Source organism: Mycosarcoma maydis, chromosome 20 (genome assembly GCF_000328475.2).
Source record: "Mycosarcoma maydis chromosome 20, whole genome shotgun sequence".
Taxonomy (NCBI): Eukaryota; Fungi; Basidiomycota; class Ustilaginomycetes; order Ustilaginales; genus Mycosarcoma; species Mycosarcoma maydis.
Window position 1 is genome coordinate 243,945 of NC_026497.1, and position 20,340 is coordinate 264,284.

At 52.9% G+C, this 20,340-nt stretch overlaps 6 protein-coding genes across 6 annotated transcripts; 2 read left to right on the forward strand and 4 right to left on the reverse strand.

Moving 5' to 3' along the window:
• Positions 1 to 291: 291 nt before the first annotated feature.
• Positions 292 to 504, reverse strand: UMAG_11030 (uncharacterized protein; the record flags this gene model as incomplete). The annotated part of the gene is made up of 1 exon (XM_011394016.1): positions 292 to 504. One exon carries the CDS (start codon positions 502 to 504, stop codon positions 292 to 294), a length of 213 nt encoding a protein of 70 aa, XP_011392318.1.
• A 5,648-nt stretch (positions 505 to 6,152) lies between these two features.
• Positions 6,153 to 7,598, forward strand: UMAG_05878 (uncharacterized protein; the record flags this gene model as incomplete). Its single annotated transcript, XM_011393927.1, has 1 exon — positions 6,153 to 7,598. One exon carries the CDS (start codon positions 6,153 to 6,155, stop codon positions 7,596 to 7,598), a length of 1,446 nt encoding a protein of 481 aa, XP_011392229.1.
• Positions 7,599 to 7,862: 264 nt separating this feature from the next.
• Positions 7,863 to 12,080, reverse strand: UMAG_05879 (uncharacterized protein; the record flags this gene model as incomplete). Its single annotated transcript, XM_011393928.1, has 1 exon — positions 7,863 to 12,080. The coding sequence occupies one exon, from the start codon at positions 12,078 to 12,080 to the stop codon at positions 7,863 to 7,865; it is 4,218 nt and encodes a 1,405-aa protein (XP_011392230.1).
• Positions 12,081 to 13,587: 1,507 nt separating this feature from the next.
• Positions 13,588 to 14,529, reverse strand: UMAG_05880 (putative methylsterol monooxygenase; the record flags this gene model as incomplete). Its single annotated transcript, XM_011393929.1, has 1 exon — positions 13,588 to 14,529. One exon carries the CDS (start codon positions 14,527 to 14,529, stop codon positions 13,588 to 13,590), a length of 942 nt encoding a protein of 313 aa, XP_011392231.1.
• A 1,728-nt stretch (positions 14,530 to 16,257) lies between these two features.
• UMAG_11031 (uncharacterized protein) lies at positions 16,258 to 16,992 on the forward strand (the record flags this gene model as incomplete). Its single annotated transcript, XM_011394017.1, has 3 exons — positions 16,258 to 16,413; positions 16,612 to 16,878; positions 16,960 to 16,992. The coding sequence occupies 3 exons, from the start codon at positions 16,258 to 16,260 to the stop codon at positions 16,990 to 16,992; spliced, it is 456 nt and encodes a 151-aa protein (XP_011392319.1).
• Positions 16,993 to 19,420: 2,428 nt separating this feature from the next.
• On the reverse strand, positions 19,421 to 20,146 carry UMAG_11032 (uncharacterized protein; the record flags this gene model as incomplete). The annotated part of the gene is made up of 3 exons (XM_011394018.1): positions 19,421 to 19,453; positions 19,535 to 19,801; positions 19,991 to 20,146. The coding sequence occupies 3 exons, from the start codon at positions 20,144 to 20,146 to the stop codon at positions 19,421 to 19,423; spliced, it is 456 nt and encodes a 151-aa protein (XP_011392320.1).
• Between the last annotated feature and the right edge of the window lie 194 nt (positions 20,147 to 20,340).

Sequence of the window (20,340 nt, forward strand, 5' to 3'; positions counted from 1 at the left end):
AGCATCGAGACGAGCTTGCACTCGGCGCCGACAAGAAGCAGGTTGTTTGGAGCCGAATTCACATGCTCAGACCGACGCTGCTATACATGTTTAACCCTGGTGATACAGTTCGTCGCAACCCGATAGAGGTCCGCATTGTAGCAGCCAACGTTGGTCGCTAGCCGACTTGAGCAAATCATAGATGGTCCATGCACTGCTCAGGGGATGTTGATACTCGTCGATACTATGCCTTGGCTTTGCTACGGGCGATGCGACAACGATGGACGTCGCTGCTAATTGAGCGCTGTTTTGCTATGGACAACATACGCTTCCAGATCGTCTCGAACACGAGCGCTCAAGCTCGACGCAATCTTGTTCCGCCCCGCCGCTTTGATCAGACGTATCCCCGAAGTCGTGCGTCCTGGAAGGCATCCAAGTGAACACGCTCAATCGGGATAGTCGCATCATCACAGAGTGCCATGTCCAGGGACTCCCTTGTTGGCATGCGCTTGAGCTTCTCGACATGTTTGGTAATACAGCCGGCGGTGTTGGACGAGACCTTGGTCTGGTGGTGACCCACCTGGCCCAGGCTCGCCCCGTCGCTCGCGTGTTACCTGGCGGTGGCTGCGGACGTCACGAGCCATTTATTGATGCTCTGCGGTGGCGCCTTGACTTGATGTCATGGTAGTCATCGTAGGGAACAATAGCGAATCGACACTGTGTTTTGTTTTTCTAAAGCGAGAGAAAGAGAGTACAAACGAGCAAGACATGAGAGCGTGAGTCACGAATCGAACCAGACTTGGAGCGAACAGTGGCTCTCACGCGACGTGGGATTCGCGTCGCGTAAATTGGAATAAGTAAAGGTGTGTCGCGTTGCACCGTGCAAGGCGAATCATGAATCTGACTCTCGAATCATGAATGGCGGACGAGAAAGACCTCCGACCGTGACAGGGTCCTGGAAGCTGTCAAACCGGTTCGCTTCTCGAAAGAGTTTCTGCGCAAACAATCACGAATCATAATCACAATCACAATCACAATCACAATCACAATCATTAGGATCAAATCGTACAATGTGAATGGGCAAGAAAGCAAAAAGCAAACCCTTACCTTGCTCTAAACGAACCCGGACGATCGCTACGTGCATTTCATCCGCGTCTTTCGGTCAGACGGCCCGAATTTGCAAAACGGCTTCAACTCCTGACAGCGCATCCCGGTTGCGAAGCAATCACCAGTGTAGCGACGGAAGCAAAGGATGCGATTCGTGATTGTGCTTCTTGGCGAGAGTGCGTTACGATCGAGACGTGCAGACAAGGAAACATGAACCCCGGAATATTTTTTAACTGTATGTTGTAATCGTGAATCGTGAATCGTCGGTCGTGCGTAAGTAACAAATGCCTCGCTTGTTCGTGGTTGGTGAAATAGACATGTCGAACAAATCTCAATCGTGAGTAACAGCGACGAGCCGCTCTGCTCTGTCTGTGTTCCGACATCGCCTGTTTACGAAAAGCGCCAACCAGAAGCCACGCCGCATTGCTATCCTGCTATGATCTGCTGATTCTCTGATCCGATCCCGGATCATGAATGTAGAGCAGTGCAATCTCGATTGACATTTCACCTTCTTATAGTGAAAGCACTGGTAACTTAGCATCACGCTACTGTTGGCTCTCGCGTCTTGGTCGAACAAACGGGTTTGGGCCCGGTTGGTGATTGGACTAGGCTAAGCAATGCAAGTGCGCAGCGCAGCAGATACCGTATAAAGACAGACATCGGAGACTAGATGACTAGACTAGCGGTCTTTCCAGTCGCCGAGAGATATCGACAAAAGCGGTGACAGGCGGGGGTCCAGATTGTGATTGTTCCGAGCCGAGTCGCGCTTGATCTGGCAAAAAGCTGGCAGCAATTCATGAATGATCTGACACGTTCATACTAGACGCGCCGTCTCGTGATCGCCTTGTTGGTTCGCTCAGATGCCAAAGTGCCAACCACGTATGAGAGCGTCGTACAAAGTGGTCTCACCGCCGATTGAGATTGCGGGATCGACGTGAATCGACTTGTAAGGGAGCACATTCGCGTTGCTGGTTGGGGCGTGCGACCGTGTCTCGCTTATGCTCACTCACGGTACTGTCCTTCCTTGCAGATTCCAGCTCTCTGAGACGTCAGACATCCCGAAATCGCTAAGACCGGCGGATCTCAGGCCACGCAACCACGCTCTTTGAGATGTAGTCAGAATAGCGGCATGTCCTTGTGTCTCGGGACTGCACCAACCAGCTCGTTTGATTCGGGTTACGTTTTCAGACCACAGCACGCAAAGCAACCTCCGGGCGATGTGAAGCAAGTCGGCGTCATGCTGATGCTCTGCTCTGCACTGCACAATTCGATTCACGATTTCGTCGTCCACGTGTGAACTTGGGTCCGAGCTTCTAAAAACACTAGATGGCGGCGTCTTGATGGTGCCGTTGGCAATGACTATCGATTCGCATGCGGTTCAAAATGAAAAGCGTAGGACCGCCGATTGACCATAGCACCCGTTCTGGGATTCATGATTCTCTTGCCCAAGCTCGGCACGAACTGGGTTCAACTTTGTGAGCCCGAGACCTTGCGTGATTGAAGAAGCACATTGTGATAGACAAGCAAGTACCACCACATACATTTGCTCAACATCGTAATGAAAGAATTCACTTGGTGATTCACCGTACTTTTTCTGTACACGTACTCGAAACCGTGAATTGACGACACTCGTTATACGCCAGTAAAGCTACCAATGTCTACCCTCAATGGCACGAGGTGTTTATGGAGATAACGACTAGAGAAGGACCAACACTAACTAACTAACTAACCCTACTACGGCTTTAAGGGCCGTCCGAGGTGCGTCAGGGGGTTTCAGGGGCTAAGGACTGCAGGAAACCAACACAGGTAAGTTAGGAGCGCGAACGTGGAAGCGTGAAGCACGAAGGAAGTTTTGAAATGTTAGGTCCAATTACAGAGACAGTCGCGCATAGGCAGCCTTCAGCCACGAAGCAGCAGCAAGCAGCCATGGGCGTGCAGGCAGCACGCATCTGTGGTCACATGCGTCGTGCGTTACAGCTCATCTGTACTTGCATGTAGCCGAGCAAGGCGACACGGTCATAGACACGGTCCATTTGACTTTTAGCGAGTGGCTACCGAAAACCCCCTTGCATCTTTAAACACCTGTCCAAAGGGTTCGCAAGGACAGTCATCGCACGCTTGTATCGTCGAAAGTTGATTCTATCTCAGGGCAACCAATGGGAGAGATACCGAGCTTGAAGAGCCCCGAGTGTATCAAGTTTCAGCTCATGCATTGTGCCGCAGAATTGACGACATGATACACACCTGTACAGCTTTGGCTGAGCTATGGCTGGCGTGCCTGATTGACAGAGCGGGGCAAAATCACTGAACTCGCCACGAGCTGAGACCCAGCGAGAGTGAGCACGACTCGTCCCGCAATGTAGCTTTGCTGTAGCACATTCGGTATTGCGCTGTTGGTGATGAGCTCAATCTATTTGCATTTTCACAAAGGCAAACCTCGATTTGGCTAGCAGCCGAAAAGTAACGTGCGAGTCCGTTCGTTGAATCGGCTCCCGCCAAAGCGCTTGGACGCCGCGCTTGGACGCCGAAACGCCAATCGCACTGTAACCGTCTCTGCGTCTCGGATCGACGATTGCGTTTAGACAAGATTGCGTCTTGATTCGCAATTATTCGAAGGTGGTGCCGTCCTCATCCAGAGCCACAGGGAGATCGGGAGCGACGAATTTGTTTCTTTATTAGAGCTCCAGCGCTGCGAACATTCGAGTGCTCGTAATTGTAGATTCGTGTGCGTCCTGGTTAGTAGATTGAACCAATGCCAGCTTGCTCCCGATAAGGCAAGACGAGCGCTTTCGCCGCAGTTTGACTCTGTCGGATCCCGGACAACCACATGAGACGTGTGGAAAAGGGCCATCGCGCGCCCAAGTCAAGCCATCTTGGCAAAGCGCATGACCCACTTTCTGCACCTGGGCGCGACCACTTGGTCGATCTCTCTGCTGCACTGTGAGCGCGCAGTAAAATCAACAAAAGGAAAAGGCGTTTCTGAGGGAGCCACTCAATATGCCGACAGAAGCGGGAGAAAGGATGATCAGGGGGGGTTGCTGCACGGTTGACAGGCAGGATTGTGCACTCGCTACGCCGATTTGCGGGGTGGACAACAGTTTCAAGTTCTGTCACATCGATTTGGCTGCAAGATCGTTGACCATTTGGCAGCGCCCAAGCGTGACAAAACCCGAGCGGAGCCTAAATCCACTCTCACACTCTCATACCAGTCAGTGGTAAGAGACAGATATGGAAACTTATCCCACAGCCATTCTCGCTTATGTCCAAGCCGGTCTCAGATTCTGCTCGCAATCGAGAGCCTCTGACCTCACGCGAGAAGGTGATCAACCCCGTGGTCCAACCCGATTCTTCCTGAGACATGCACTCTTGTTTGCAATTCGACCCTCGAGAAACCAGGGCATGGCCTAGTATGAATTTGACTCGTCCCGACATGCTTGGCTGGAGACAAAGGCAAAGCTCATACACCGCTTAGCCAGTAGTCGTCAGCCTTTTCTCTCTTTGTGGCAGTGTTCTGTGTAGAACGCCAATCGGATCGGATCGCAAGCTAGAGAGAGAGAGAGAAGGGGAAAACAAGACAATGCTCGAATCAAGTTGTGAGGACTCGACAGCAAGACGATTTGGGATAGATTCATTCCCTGGCTGGATCTCTCTATCTTTGCGACTCGTGATAACATACGTGATTAGTTGGCGCGGCGATCCAGACCCATGCTTGCACGTTTACGAGTTGCACCTCGACAAGTGCGTGAGTCGTGAGTCGTGAGCGGTGAGTGGTGGGTTGGTGGTGGGTGGGTCTTGTTTAATTTAAATATATATCTATTCAATAAATGGAAACAGTGCGTTTTAGAGAGGATTGCAGCGCACATGTTGTCGTGTTCGTGATTCACAGTCGTGAATTAGGTGACAGGAGAGGCTAACAGAACAACGAGATACCGACTATTACAGTCGTGAGTCTCGAGTAACTAGCACCGACGCTCTCCAAGGTTGCGAATCGTGCGTGCGTTCAGGGTCTGCTGTCGACTTGGTGGGCTTTTGGCCAGTCGTGAGTCTCACACGCCTCGAACGGGGGATACTGGTAAGTTAAATGAATTACAGAATACAGCGCGCGCTTGTCGGTCACGCCGAAATTGTGAATCGGAAATTGTGAATCACGAATGTATTATATTATTAAAACTTGAGCACTGTTCTCTGCTGGCTGCGATGGCTGCTATTCATGATTCGTGATTGTTTCGACAAACCCTGCAGCGTTGGGATCGTTCTGGTCTCTTCCTGCTGCTGATCTTTGGCTACACTTGACGCTTGTGACTTGGTTGGCGCCCCATTCCACTCACAACTGTAGTGTTGATTTGGCACACCAGCTTCAGCCAATTTCCTGCTTGACATCCGCCGAGACTACATATTGGCCACGCCTGGCTCTTGATCATCCCTTCCGTCGTCTCCCTGTCCCATATCGCGACGCTTCACCTGCAGACCTTCCGTTCGACGAAGTAGGTGCCTTTTCACCACTCGCAACGCGGTCGCCTTCCGATACGCTCATCATCTCATCCACACTTTGTGCATCTTGCAAGTGGTTTGCCTTTGACGTTATCGTACCATTTGGATCACGCGTTCTTCGCCTTCTCCCACCGCATATTTTTCTTTTCGCTCCCACCGGTGCATCTCTTTCGTCACAGCTGGAAGCTTAGGATCCTATTCAACCGCATCGCAAAGCATTGTCTAGCAAAGCCTGATTCAGCTCGTCCTAGCAAAGCTTCTCCGTCTTGCACTTTGTAAGCTTGCTACCATTCGCTGCTTTCCTTCATCGGCCTCGATCTTTGTTCCCTTCTCCGCATCACGCTTCCCGAGTGCCACTGCATAATCCATCCGTAGTCGTTCCGCATATCGCATCGCATTGTCCGTTCCTCGTAGTGTCCTCTCCTTGTCCACATAGTCTTCTGCTCATCCGGTCGGCATCTGCCAGTGTACTCGCATTCATCTACAAGACGGACCAACCCCAACCTTTGCTCCGATCATCATACCCTATCAAGCTCGGCCCTTCTCTCTCTCTCTCACTCACTTTGCGCTGCATCATGTCGAGACCAAGTCTGGGTTCTCGCTCCATTTCGGAGCAAGCACCTCTCTATGACCCATCATCGGCTCCTCATTCGGGCTCGCGTTTGCGCGGATCTAAAACTGCTAGCGGTGCCCACACTGCTACGGGCTCCCAGTTGCCTTACTCGCCATTGCTTCCTCTTCCGCCTGCGTCTACCCCTAAGCTTGCGCCTCGTCTTGCCGACTTGGTCGATGCCGAGCAGGCCGAGAATGTGGCGCCGTCCCACGCGTTGGCTCAGCACGGTGCTCCGGCTAGCGCTAGCGCGCTTGCTGCCAGACGTCTCGCACGAAGAGGCCTTTCGGAAGGCTATGGTCTCCATTTCAACAATATCAAGCTCATGCGCAGCGCCACCGTCTTGGACAGCGTCGCTTCCGCGCTTGGTACCAAGGCTGCGCTTCGACTCGACATTCCTGCAACGTCGGACCTCGCCGCACAGCCAGTCGAAACCAAGTCGGCTGGTATGATTCGCAGCTACTCGCTTCCTGTTGCCACACAGGAGGAGCACGACGAGCAACAGCGCATCATGGCGCTTGGTCTGTCACCTGTCGGCCGTTATACCGGCAATACTGCTTGGTGGCAATATGGATGGCCGTCTCCTGGCGGTGTCAACCACCGACACATTCACCGAAGTCCCGCAACGCCGCGGTTCCCCTCTCAACGTCGTCGGTCTTCTCAGTCAAAGCTCTCGAATGTGATGACGCCCACCGCGGATGCTCAAGCCCGTGTTGTCAGCGCTGCAACGTCACCTTGCTCTGTGGCGTTGCCCATCCCGTCACAACCTGCCAAGCGAACCAGTAAGACTCACTCGAGCTGTTCGCCCAAGATGAAGAACAAGTATCTGCCTAGCATTCACCAACACTCTTTTCAAAACTCGTCTTCACGATCCGCTTCGTCCTCGCCCAAGACGGGTCGCTCTCCACTCGCCATGATGTCGGTCAACTTGCCTGCTACTGATCAGCAACAAGGGCATATCGACGGTGTGGGCTGTGCCGGTTTGGAGCAAGGCCATGACAAAAACAATGACGATGACGACGACAAGGTCGCCGCCACACCTGTCGAAGCCGCTTTCGACATTGAAATGGATGCGCTCAACCAACGCTTTGCCGAGTGGTCGCGATCGCTAGCCATGGCGACGCCGTCGGCATGCGCTCCTCGCTGCTTGGACCAAGACGATTACTTCAACTTGGTCCACGATGATCAACCCAACAATGGCTTGTTGGGAGTCGGCGGCGGCAGCGACACTTCGGACGAAGCACGTACACCGCGCGCTTCCTCTCCTCGTCCTCTCTCCAAGGCGGCGCTCTTCCGTCAGGAACACGACTTGCTCCAGCCGCAGGGTGTCGTGGACCACGACGAACGCTTTGTTCAAACCGACCGTTGGTCAGGGTCGTTTGACTTTATCCACCCTGATCATCTCGGCTAACCTGTTTTGCTCCAGCTCAATCTTACACCTCTGCTCTTGCTAATAACTTGCTCGTCTCTGCGCTTTTGTTTTATTCAGGATTGCTTGGACCTCATGATTTCACAGACGTGTGGCTACATGCGTGATTCACAATTGACGATTCGTGAATGTGCAGCATGGAGCGTGGAGCGTGGAGCGTGATGGGGCATGTGTATTTGCTCCATGTTCACGCTGGACCGGTGAGGTGAACCAAATGGGTGGCGGTTGGGGGTATGAGAGCGCTGGTTAGAGGTTCGTGGAGGAGCTGAGGACGCTTTCTGATTCTTCGAGGACGTTGTCTAGGGGCATGCCGGGTTGGTATGGTTGGGTGAAGCGCGAGGGGAGGGAGGGGTCTGGTTGTGGGAGAGCCTGATTTGAGCGCCACGAATACTGGTGGGGATGGTGCGCTAGGTGTTCTACGTGGTCAGTGTCGAGCGCGCGCGTGCACAGGAGCGGGCTGTCGCGACTCGCGTGGTCTTTCGGATCAAAGTTACTCGCCGCATCTTCCGGGTAGATCTCGTCTGGATCGCACGTCGAGTCGATCGAATCGCGTTGTTGCAAGCCCGGTCGAATCGACAAGCCTGCATCCGTCTCGTCAGCAACATCACTCGCAGAAGCAACAGCAACAGCAGAAGCAGGCGCAGGCGCAAGCGGCTTATCACCTATCTCACCGTGTGGCTTCCTCTTTATCTCGGGGATGCCACTACGAGCAGCCGATTCGGCCAACGCGGCAGACCCACCAGCTGCAGCGCTACCGCCAAACTTACTGGCAACATCTGCCACCCTCCCCGCAACCGGATCCTTGGCAAACACATTCCTGTACGCCTTGGACTTGAGCGCATCCTCACTGCCACTCGCGGATCCATCCGCCACTTGCGGAAACGCCGAACCTCGTGCTCCCTTGCTCGCACGCACAGCCTCGATCGGCGACAATCCAGCCCGCAAGGATTCGACCAGCTTCTTGGTATCGATCTGTGGCGCTGGACGTGCAGGGACCTGTTTGCGCGATTTCAGCGCGGCTCGTGCCGCTGCCACTGCGTCGATCGGCGGCCCAGGTTTCAGTGAAGCTGCTCGTGGCGGCGAGCACGACGAGCGCTGCGTGTGAGAGATCTCGCCAAGTGAGGCGTCGCGCATCGCCATGTCGGACGCATCGGCTCTTGGCGTACCACTCGACGAATCAGCGCTTGGCTCAGCAAAGTCGCAAGATCTCGAGTGCGTTGCATCCATGAGCTCGCCCAAATTCGCCGTGGATGCTCGCTTTGCAATGTGCAGAGGAGGAGTCGACGAACGCGGACCATCGCCTACAGCTTCATCCAACGACTCATCCGACCGCGCTGACCCGCCAATTTGCGCCTCGCTCACCGACAGCTGACCCGCCTCGTCCATATCAGTCGACGCTTGCCCCGGCCAAGTCTTTCTTGACACGCCAAACGGCGCATCCTGTCCATGCATCCGCTGGTTGTTGGCTTTGACCATAATATCGATCCACGCATCATCCCGACCGCCCGTCTGCCTCTTTGCTCCCTCTTTTGCCTTGAACACGCTGGGCTTCCGCTTGGGTGCACCAGACGACGAAGCAAGGCTCGCATTGTCCTCGCCATCAGTGGCAACGCTCCTCGTCTCGAAATCTGCACTGGTGAAAGAGCGGTCGACGTCCACATCACCATGCTGTGCGCGCGACGAGCGGCTGCCAACACGCGTGGAGCTAGTGCCAAACTCGTCAATCGCGGCAGCATGCTTTAGGGCGGGACTCGAGGCGCCCCTGCGTGCAGATTTGACAACACGAATGCTCTTGCTTCGCAATGTCGACATGAGCTTGCCTGCGCCCGCGCGCGATTGTGTGTTACTGGAAGCTGTCGCATCGAACGCTTCTTCGGGCTGGTTCGAATCGTGGACAGCGAGGGCGCTGCTAGGTCGTTCGTGATCGACACTTGTCCTATTGCTTCGCAGTGTGCTTTGCGAGGCGTTCTTGGACATGTTCCGCTTGAGCTGGTCACTGAGAAAGATGCGTTTCGTCGATCCGCCGGGACCTGGTTGGAACACATCGTCAGCAGTAGTAGGAGCGTCTTCGCACGTGCTCTCGTTGCCGTTTGATTTGTCTTTGTCCTTGCGGGAGCGAAACATGGTAAATTTGCGGATCATGGCAAGACCCTTGAATGTTCCACGACCGGTAGCTTCCAAGTCGGCGCGGTACTGAGCCGGCACCACTTCCTGGATGACGAACCAGGCGGCATCGACTCGCTCATCTTTGGGCACGCTCTCGTCCTTCCTGGCAGATACCTGAAAACGTGTCGGAGCAGAGAGGCTCGAACCGGCGCTCTGAGAGCCGACCGTACTGGCGTTGGGTCGAGACTTGTACTGCACGACCACAAAGTTGGCATTGCGATGCGTAAGCTCGTCTCGATTGCTCCAGCCACTTCCCAAGAGGTAGTCGGCCCAGACATCAGCAAAAGTCTCGTCCATGCGGCTAATAGGATGGTTGTCCGACTTGCCCTTGGGCGTACCTGCCAGCGTTGGGCTCGTTAGCAGCCGCGGGGTGGTATCGTAGTCGAAGGCGGGCAGTTTGTTTTGCCTTGCCTTGAGCTTGGCGCCAAGCTGATCTCGGTCTGATGGCCAGTTGTGCACGTCCTGTTTGAGCACATGGTCAAAGCTGAGCACGTCAGCCAGGTTGTCGTTCTCTTGGTCTTGGAAGCCAGCCTGGGAGAACTCGTTCCAGTGTCTGGTTTCGCGTCGGGTGGTACGATTTCGTCGAGCCGACTCGTTGAGATCAAAAGCGAGCTTGGACGAGTCGGGTGCGGAGAAGCCCTCTGACATGAAGTCGCCCCACTGTTTGCTGACGAGTGATGAGTGCGCAGCTAGGGCATCGTCGTCCTCGGTGGATGCATCACGCGTGTTTGCTGAGCCTCGCTTGCGGCCCTGGACAGCGCCGCCGCGAAGGTTGACGAGCTTTCTGAATTTGTCAGACAGCTGTGGGTCCTTGCCAAGGGCTTCGTTGGTGTCTCGACAGTCTTGCCACTCGGGACAAGGCTGGGTGAGATCAATTTCGCATGCGGACTGAACGAGGTCGACGCTGTACAGACGTACATTGCGCTCGATCTGAGTTACAGGAACCAGCTTGGATGAGGCGGAAGGAAGCGTCATCTCTGCGGGAAGCATCGAGGGATAACCATTGATGTGCTGGGCAAGCCTGGGAGGTAAAGAAGTAGTGGTTGCTTGGAATCGAATGTAGGCCAGAAGAAGGTGCTCGGTAGCATTGCTTGCTCGGACATAGGCATCGTAGGTGCGAGCAAATGTCTCGTCCTCGGGCAGACCAAAGAGCAACGGCCCAAAATGCTTGCAAAGCTTGGCAGGCATCATGCCATTTTTGAACGAGTAGCTGGCGGTCGACGAGAGGAGCGAGAACAATGACGAGAGCAGTTTGACGTTTTCGGGTGCCAGATGAGAGAGAAAGTCGCGAAAGGCAGTGGCAGGATACTGATGTCTACGCTCCTGTTCGCGCCAAGCGTTGTAAGTCTCGAGATCGAGAAAGCCGCGTTGATGAACATAGACCATCTCTTCGCGCATCTCGCCCTTCTTGGAACCTGGCAGAGGCACGGGGACAGCCAGGACGCGACCCATGCGGGCAAAGGCCCACTTGATGGTGGCTGCGAGATCGTGTGGATTGGCATATCGAAGCTCGTCTAGGAAAGCTGGTGGTAGGCTAGCTTGTGTAGCAGCCGAGGTCGAGTAATTTCTGATCAGAGAGGCGACATTGGAAGGGGAGAGATCTAGCGCCATGGAGGAAAAGATGAGAGGGTTGTCGAGACCGCGACTTCGGATTTGTTGGGCGCATGCCTCGAGGAGAGCCAGGACGCGCACGGCAGACAGATGATCTTGGCAAGCCTCGGTGGTGTAGCCGTAAAGATAAGTAGATTTGGTTGGGACAGCGGAAGCGAGGCAAGATGAAGACTCGTAGGCGGAGGAAGAGGAGGATTTGGGACGGTCGAATTGCGATGCGGAAGAGACTGTGTACAGCGAGCCTGTAGACGCGAGCCGACGGTTGGCAGCAAGTGTGGAAGCGGTCGAAGGCGGTTGAAGGTAGGAGGCGGTGGTGGATTGAGATGAGACAGCAAAGGTCGAAGGTCGGCTTGGGTTTTGGGTTAGCATTGGACCAAAATCATTCACGTTGGTTGATGTAGGCGACAGAGATGAGGGAGAGAGGTGCGGGGTTGGGTGTGCATTGTTGGTGATTGGCTGTAAAGGTGAGGGGGCAGAGACGTAGCTGGCGTGCTTGGGCGGTGGCGGAGGGATGTCATCCTTTGTGGGCACGGTAGGTAGCAAATGGGCGTCAGCCTTGCTGGGAGTGGGTGATGAAAGACCGAGACGGTCAATGTCGGCTGAGCTGACTGCGCCAAAGTAGGCCTTGGATGTGGCAAGTGGGAGGGGCTCTTTGGCTTTTGATCTTCTGGAGAAGAGGCCAGGCATGGTGAAGAGATACGGTGATGCTGCTGTGAGGGTGAGGGACGAGTTGGACCAACTCTATCGGCAAATTGCAAGGGAGAAACTTGGGTTGAATTGACTCGAGCAGCAGTGTGTGGTATGTTGGAGGGATGTATGAACGAACGAGTGGGTATCACTGACAATCACGAATGTGGGAATGATCAAGGCCAAGAGGCAAGCGCGGGCGGCAGTAAAGGATGATGAAAGCCGGTGAGTTTGGCCAACCGTACGAGCTGTGAGTCGGACTGCGCCGGAAACCGAGGCTCACTTTAGAGGAAAAGGCTGATTCGCAAGGACACGAGAAGCGTGGGCATGTGTGTTGGATTGGCGACGTAAGCGTAGATGGATATCAGTCAGATGCAACCGCAGACTTGAGACGTTTCTAGTTGGTCTGTTCGAATCACGAATCACGAATCATGAATCATGAATCACGATTCAGATTGTAGGCAAGGGGCGGCGGAAGGGGGGCGCGATATGAACAGCCGTTGCAACTACGCACCGTCCACCGCACACGCACACGCATACACACGCACGCACCCACGCATCACGCAACACGCATCACGCTTTTTTTCGGTTGGGCTGCAGCTGGGCGGTGGTGTGCAGTGGGAATACATATCGAGTGACAAAGCACCAAATCGTGAATCGTGAATCGTGAATCGTTGGTCACAGAGTCGTGAGTCACGAGTGTTGGTCTTGCAAGCACCTCTCTGCTCTCTCACTCATGCCTTAAGACTGTGACCCACGCCGCACGCATTCACGATTCAGATTCGTGATTACACGATTCGCAGTTCACAATCCACAATTTCATGATTCCGCAACGCCTAAAAGGAAAGCAGGAAACCGCACACCGAAGGCCCAGAAAACCACAATCATGAATCATGAAAAAGAAAAAAGAAATCAGCACACAGCACAACGCACAACGCAACCAGACTTGGGACTCTCACTTTTCAGCGTTCTTCGTCGTGCCTGTGGTTGTTCGCACACTTGGTGCTTGGTTGAAAGGGTCGGCAGATCAAGCCTCGACTTTGACGCAATCACATATTACGACCACCGTCACAGAGTAGCATCCATCCGTGGTTCGCGGTTTGTGGTTCGCTTGTCTGACAACGCCGTACATGTGTAGCGGTGGCTGTCTCCTTCCAGCTTCTTCCGAACCGTGAATAGAATCCAACCAAAGAGCCAAAGTAATGTCCGACTGAGCTCATTCATCATTTGCGATTCGTGATTCACGCTGGTCCAGAACAGGCTTTCTCCCTTGTCTCTCTCATAGACAGCGAGTAGCATAGAGCGCATGGCTTCCCATTCTGCACGAGACGCTGGTCTTTTCTGGCTATTGTTCTATGATCGATAACGGATGCTCAGCTATTTACAGTCGAGTCGTGAGTGGTGCTTGGGCGTGTCGCGATGCTACGTGTGCGTCAGACGTTCAACTGGCTCAACAGCCGCGCCCTAGACGTAGTGCAAGAGGTGGTGGTGATCATGTTGAGTGCATTTACTGCGCTTTCGCCTTCGCAGCTTGCAAGGCCTCTCGCTTCTTCTCGGCCTGACGAGCACGCGCACGCTTGTACGACAGGTCGGTACCCAGCATGTGGTCCCACCATCGGAACGACGTCGAGTAGCAGCCTACAAACGCCTGGTGGTGGTAGTCGTGGTGGTCCGCACCCGCCCAGAACGGGACCCAGTTGTGCAAAGAAATCGGAAAGTCGTAACCAGAGTGAGCGTCAATAGCTTGGAACAGACGCAGCACAATCCAGATGTAGACGGTCAAAATGTGAAGGTCCTTGGTGAACGCGCAAAGCGCAAACGGTCCTCCAATCGTACCCATGCCCAGAATCAGCACTTCCAGAGGATGTGCGTATTCAGCCGCAAGTCCGAACGGCGCCGAGTATTCGTGGTGCTTCTTGTGGATGTGCTTGTACAGAGGACCCCAGTGGAGAGCGCGATGAGCCCAGTAGTGAAACGCGTCTTCAAACAGGAAAAACACGCCAATCTGCCAGGCGATCTTGGTCCAGTGAGGGAAAGGAACGTCGTGCGTGGCGAGACCAAAGTACTCGCAAATCGGGTGAAACGACCAGATCTGTGGCAACTCGACCGTAAAGTGCGAGAGCAGCACGTACTTGGTGCACTTCCACTGCTGCTCAGGCGTGGGGATCTTTTCGTCCTGCAGCTTGTACTTGCGCATGCTAGGCATCGAGTCGATGATGATCCAAGGAATGGCTCGTCCAAAGTACACGAGCTCGTGCAGCACAAACGACATGATACCCGTCGCGAGCACCGGGTTGCCCCAGTAGAGGTACCAGTTGGCCCATGCCCTCTCCAACACGTTGAGCGAAGCAAAGTCAGTGTTCTTGTACAAATCGGCTGCCAAGTGCGTCGTGGTCGGGTTCAAAATCGACCCCACGGTCGAGTTGAACTGCTGCGAGACGAACTCCATCGTGCCTCGAGTCGTATTACCAGTATGTGCGAGCAAGAGTCTATCTCCAACTGTACAGATCAAGAGGACGCACAAGGTGCGATTTGTGTGTGCCAAGATGTTCGAGGTGATGGTGGTAATATGGACCTGAAGCAAGCGTCTCACTAAAACATTAGCAAACCAATCACGCACACACACAAAGTTTGCGTATTGAGGGTCCTTGCACATCTACTCTCGAGTCGTGCGTGAGTGGAAGAAGTCACGCCACACACACACACACACACACACACACACACACTCACTCACACTCACTCACACTCACTCACACTCACTCACACTCACTCACACTCACTCACACTCACTCACACTCACTCACACACGCGTGCGCTCACGTTACGCAAATTCCCGCTTCTTCTCAAAAATATTTTTTAAAGTTATACACAAATACTTACTATACACACACAACTAACGTTATTCAGCTCGTACAAGGCAGCAGGTCACGTGAAACGACCCACACAGGTTCGTGATCAGTAAGGCAAAGCGTTGTTCTCGATGGGAACTGGGCGTTGCATAATGGAACGGGACGGACAGACAGCAAGAAACAGATCATGCAGTTGTCCTGGTCCGGAGCTTCAGAGTCAGCAGAGTCTGAGATTGTAAATCGTACGATCAACCAACGCTTATTCACAATTCACGATTGGGCGACGTCGAGGTTGTTTGTCAAGCGTGTTTTCTGTGCCAGTTTCCTGCCTTGTCGATCCTTCTCGGGTCGGGTCGCAGGTCGCGGGTCAATCAAACGATCATTCATGTATGCATTACTTGAGTCACTCCCCAAAATTTGTTCACAAGTTATTCACGATTTGTGATACAATCAAGCCTACAAACACGTGTACGTGTTGGTTGCGAAAATCACCCGATTTTGCCTTTTTTGCTCCAGACAGCTGGGCTACCTACTGTATTCACCATTCGTGATTCGTGTTTGCTGCCAATCAAGAATCACTTTGCCACACTTGTCACTCACGCTAAATTATCAGCCATCCTATTCACGATTCTTGCTTCATGATTGGTGGCCTTTCTTACCTAGCTGCGCATCGTGCATTTACGATTACGATCCACGGATCACGGTTCACGCCTCACGGGGCTAGCTGCACAGATACATCTGTCTGATCACATATCGCACCGACGGAAGCTGTGACCGCACGACTACTTTTCTGTAAGGTCAAAAGACCCTCGGGTCATGGGACCCTGTTTTCAGAAAAGGTTTCAGTCTTCCCGGTGCGCCTTCTGAGTGAGAGCGCAATATATAAGTTAAGGTACACCGTACACTCTGTTCATAGTTGCAGGTCGACTGGTGGGGGGGAACGGACATACTTTGAACTCAGCTCCTGGCGAATGTAGAGGCACGAGCCGCGCGAGGTGGTTATAGAGAAAAACAGCAAGGTACGCATCGCGCTTATGGAAAGCAGTCACAGTCTCAGCTGCGGACACGGCGAATCGGGGGACCAATCTCGCCCGATTTCCTCCTTCTTTTCTTTCTTTCTTTTTTTTCTTTTTTGTTTTTTGGTCAAACACGATCAAGAAGCTTGCGCAAAGACTTCTCGTGACTCTTGTCAGTCACGAGTGATTCACGATTTAATCGTGAATGGAGAAGTGGGCGACGCATCGCGCGCGCAATCATGTGCAGGAGCAACATGAGCATCTGTGCTTTCAGCCTCTCTCTTTACCACCAAATCCATCCACCTGCTCAACATGGTACCCGCCAAAGCTTGGGACAACCGCGTTCCCCAGTCATCTTCCGCCTCGCAGCCCTCGTCATCCTCGATGGCGGCCGACCATCCATCCTTGCCGATACGCAGTCAGGATCAATTGGCACCAGACACGAATTACCCCGACATCGCATTCGAGGTAAGTGCAGCCTTCTCGGGATGGCGTCACTGCGGGTCACTGCGGGAACAGAACACCTTACGTATTCTTCTTCTTCTTCTTCTTCTTCTTCTTCTTCTTCTTCTTCTTCTTCTTCTTCTTCGTCTTCTTCTTCGTCTTCGTCTTTTCTTTTATTTTCTTTTATTTTCTTGTTTTCTTCTTTCTTTTGGCCTTCATCAGTTTAGCAACAGAAAATGGCGAAGCACAGCCGCGTATCTGCAAACGGAACTTTTGTCGAGCATGAGACTCGTGATTAGTGCAGATCAGCTCTCTGCTAGTCCTAGAGTGGCGCAGAAATGCTGCGTCAGACTTGTCCAACTCGAGGAACAGGAGACTGGATATGATCCGATATTTCGTGTTTGGTCGAACCAACCAAGCAATCCTGATAGGCTGGAACTTATCTGGGACTATCATACCGAAGGCGGCTTCCCGACCGCGCGTGCCCTTGTATGTTTTTGCCTATACTGTTGATCTAGCAGCACACTCGCTGACGTTGTCTGACTTTCTTGTCACACTAATTACATGCAGCGTCGAAGAGTGCAATGGTCTTCGATGCAGTGAGGTCGGACTAGCGATGGTTTCCATACCTCTCGTGTCGACGCAAGTTGCATCACTGGTTGATCCCACACGATTTATTGAAAAGGCAGTCCAACTCGAATCACAATAAAAAATCAACTTGCCTGGAGAAGAACTTCATTCCGATCCGCAATCCACTCCCTGCATCAGTCCGAGCATAGCTCACGACTTCGTGCGAGAGAGAACATACCAGCTGCGCCGACTTACCATCGTCGCGCGCTTGCCTCGCTCCTTTACCGGCAATGCTGACTGCCATAGAAGCTCGAACAGAGACGAACCTGCGCCCGTTCCTAGGGTGGGCCGTCGCTGCAGCGATGTACGCGGAAATGCGATTTGAATGCGCGTCTGGGGAAGAGAATTCCGGCATTGGGTCTATGGCGAAACTTTGGCTGGGTGGTTCGCGTCAACCTCGAAGCCTGTCTGCGGCAAAGAAGAATGTCGTCAGCATCCTGATCAGCAGCTGTGCGGCCAGTCATATTTTTGAATAGCATTGCAATCAAAGGCCTACACGGGTTGCAACGTACTGCCGAATCAATCAGAGTAATTTAATCCTTTGTCTTTCTAGGCACCTGTACTTCCTACGCTGGCTTTGAGCTTATGGTGTGAATCAATGCTTGTACACGCTGGATCGTGAACATGGCATTTGACTGGCTGTGAACGGCTGGAACTTGAATGCAGGGACGTGAGATGCTACTACATGGTGGGCAAGACCGAATTCAAAGCCTCGAACGAGAGGTGCGGGCTCGCAGAAAGAGTTTTAACAAACCGCAACTTGTATCGGCACTGAGGTTGGTGTATCAATCGGCGCGCTATTCGGCAGTCTTTTCCGTCGTGTCAAGTTTGCCATTGCAGCACCGAGGCCTCCGTCAAGCACAATTATCGCAATGAAAACAACGGTCGCCATCTTTGTCCAGCACTTGGAAGCGCTCGCCGCTGATATACAGTTAATTGACCCACCGCCTCAGCACTCGGCGCAAGGTCATCTAGATTAGATCGTCAGATCAAGGTTCCTCGACCCAAGCATTGCTTCGTTTCATCCAAATCTCTATACACAAATTGATATGCGTTCAAAGTGTAGTAAGGTGTGCAAGAGACTGACACCAGAAAATATAGCTAGACATCGGAAGAGCTAAGAGAAGAGTGATTCATAATCCTGGCGGTTTCGTACGCCCTGCTCTCGTGTTCAAACTACATAGTCGTTCCTTTGCTGACTGAAACTGACGTGCACTGATTTCACGCGACTGGATGAAGATCAACTTCCAGGCGACTGAATGGAAACCGGGTTGCAGACGACTGGATGAAGACCGGACTACAAGCGCCTGTACAAATGGTGGAGTAAGGACGACTGGATGAAGATCGGACTGGACGTGCGGCGCCGACATGGCAGGCCAAGACGAAGTTGATTGAGGTGACGGTGGCGCAACTATCCCGGCAGCAAGGTGCTTTGTAAATAGTTGGTCAGCAATCCGACAGCGTCTGACGTGACAGATAGGATGGGAAGTGATTGACAGATCGACTTCGATAAGTGGAAAGACCCGCAGAAAGCAGGTAGCTCAGTTGCCCCTCCAAGCATGAAGAGAGGTCGAATTTACCCGGACTGGTGCAACAGCCATGAACTTCTCGTCATGCAACAATACGTACAGTGCCGAAGCTGATTCCATCGCAAGGGGTCGCGCTCACAAAGTGTCTAAACCCTACCGCAATCATGTCATGACGTGCCATCGAGATCTCGATCAACCGCACGCCTTTCTCGGAAATCTAAGGCGGACCCCTTCTCCTGATTCAATTCGTCGGTGTCTGGAAGACAGTGAGTTGGTGTGATCCTCTCCTTCTTCGGTGTGGTTGCTCTTCTCAGGTAGTCAGGTAGGGACATCTTGGCTAGACGAGCGAGATTACTCTTGTCCACCTCAAAATCTTGACGCCCCGTCGTGGGGAAACCGAGAAGCACCGGGACCTTGTTGCGACTATTTTCGTCTACCTGTCCGATTGCCGGGATACTCGACTCCACGTGACCACTGATTTGGAAGTGATGGATCGTTTGTTTCGGATTATTCTTGTGCGATCTCGACCAAAAGTTGCGCTCACATCGTAAAGTTGGAATATCGAGAAGGAGCTCTTTGATTTGGATTCGAGCTTCTGAGGGACGGCCCGAGAATTTCGGGCTTTTTCGGAGCGTCTTGATAGTTTCTGATCTGCAGAGCCACGTAGGGGAGCTTCGACTTTGAGAACATTTTGGTCCCGAATGGAGGATCTTCGGAATGGCTTTCGTACACAGAAATCGTCAGATCCCAGCCGCATTGATTGCTGATGCCACGTAGCGCAGCTTGACGAGTCCAAAATTCGCCCAGCAGGATCAACCAGTGATGCAACTTGCGTCGACACGAGAGGTATGGAAACCATCGCTAGTCCGACCTCACTGCATCGAAGACCATTGCACTCTTCGACGCTGCATGTAATTAGTGTGACAAGAAAGTCAGACAACGTCAGCGAGTGTGCTGCTAGATCAACAGTATAGGCAAAAACATACAAGGGCACGCGCGGTCGGGAAGCCGCCTTCGGTATGATAGTCCCAGATAAGTTCCAGCCTATCAGGATTGCTTGGTTGGTTCGACCAAACACGAAATATCGGATCATATCCAGTCTCCTGTTCCTCGAGTTGGACAAGTCTGACGCAGCATTTCTGCGCCACTCTAGGACTAGCAGAGAGCTGATCTGCACTAATCACGAGTCTCATGCTCGACAAAAGTTCCGTTTGCAGATACGCGGCTGTGCTTCGCCATTTTCTGTTGCTAAACTGATGAAGGCCAAAAGAAAGAAGAAAACAAGAAAATAAAAGAAAATAAAAGAAAAGACGAAGACGAAGAAGAAGACGAAGAAGAAGAAGAAGAAGAAGAAGAAGAAGAAGAAGAAGAAGAAGAATACGTAAGGTGTTCTGTTCCCGCAGTGACCCGCAGTGACGCCATCCCGAGAAGGCTGCACTTACCTCGAATGCGATGTCGGGGTAATTCGTGTCTGGTGCCAATTGATCCTGACTGCGTATCGGCAAGGATGGATGGTCGGCCGCCATCGAGGATGACGAGGGCTGCGAGGCGGAAGATGACTGGGGAACGCGGTTGTCCCAAGCTTTGGCGGGTACCATGTTGAGCAGGTGGATGGATTTGGTGGTAAAGAGAGAGGCTGAAAGCACAGATGCTCATGTTGCTCCTGCACATGATTGCGCGCGCGATGCGTCGCCCACTTCTCCATTCACGATTAAATCGTGAATCACTCGTGACTGACAAGAGTCACGAGAAGTCTTTGCGCAAGCTTCTTGATCGTGTTTGACCAAAAAAC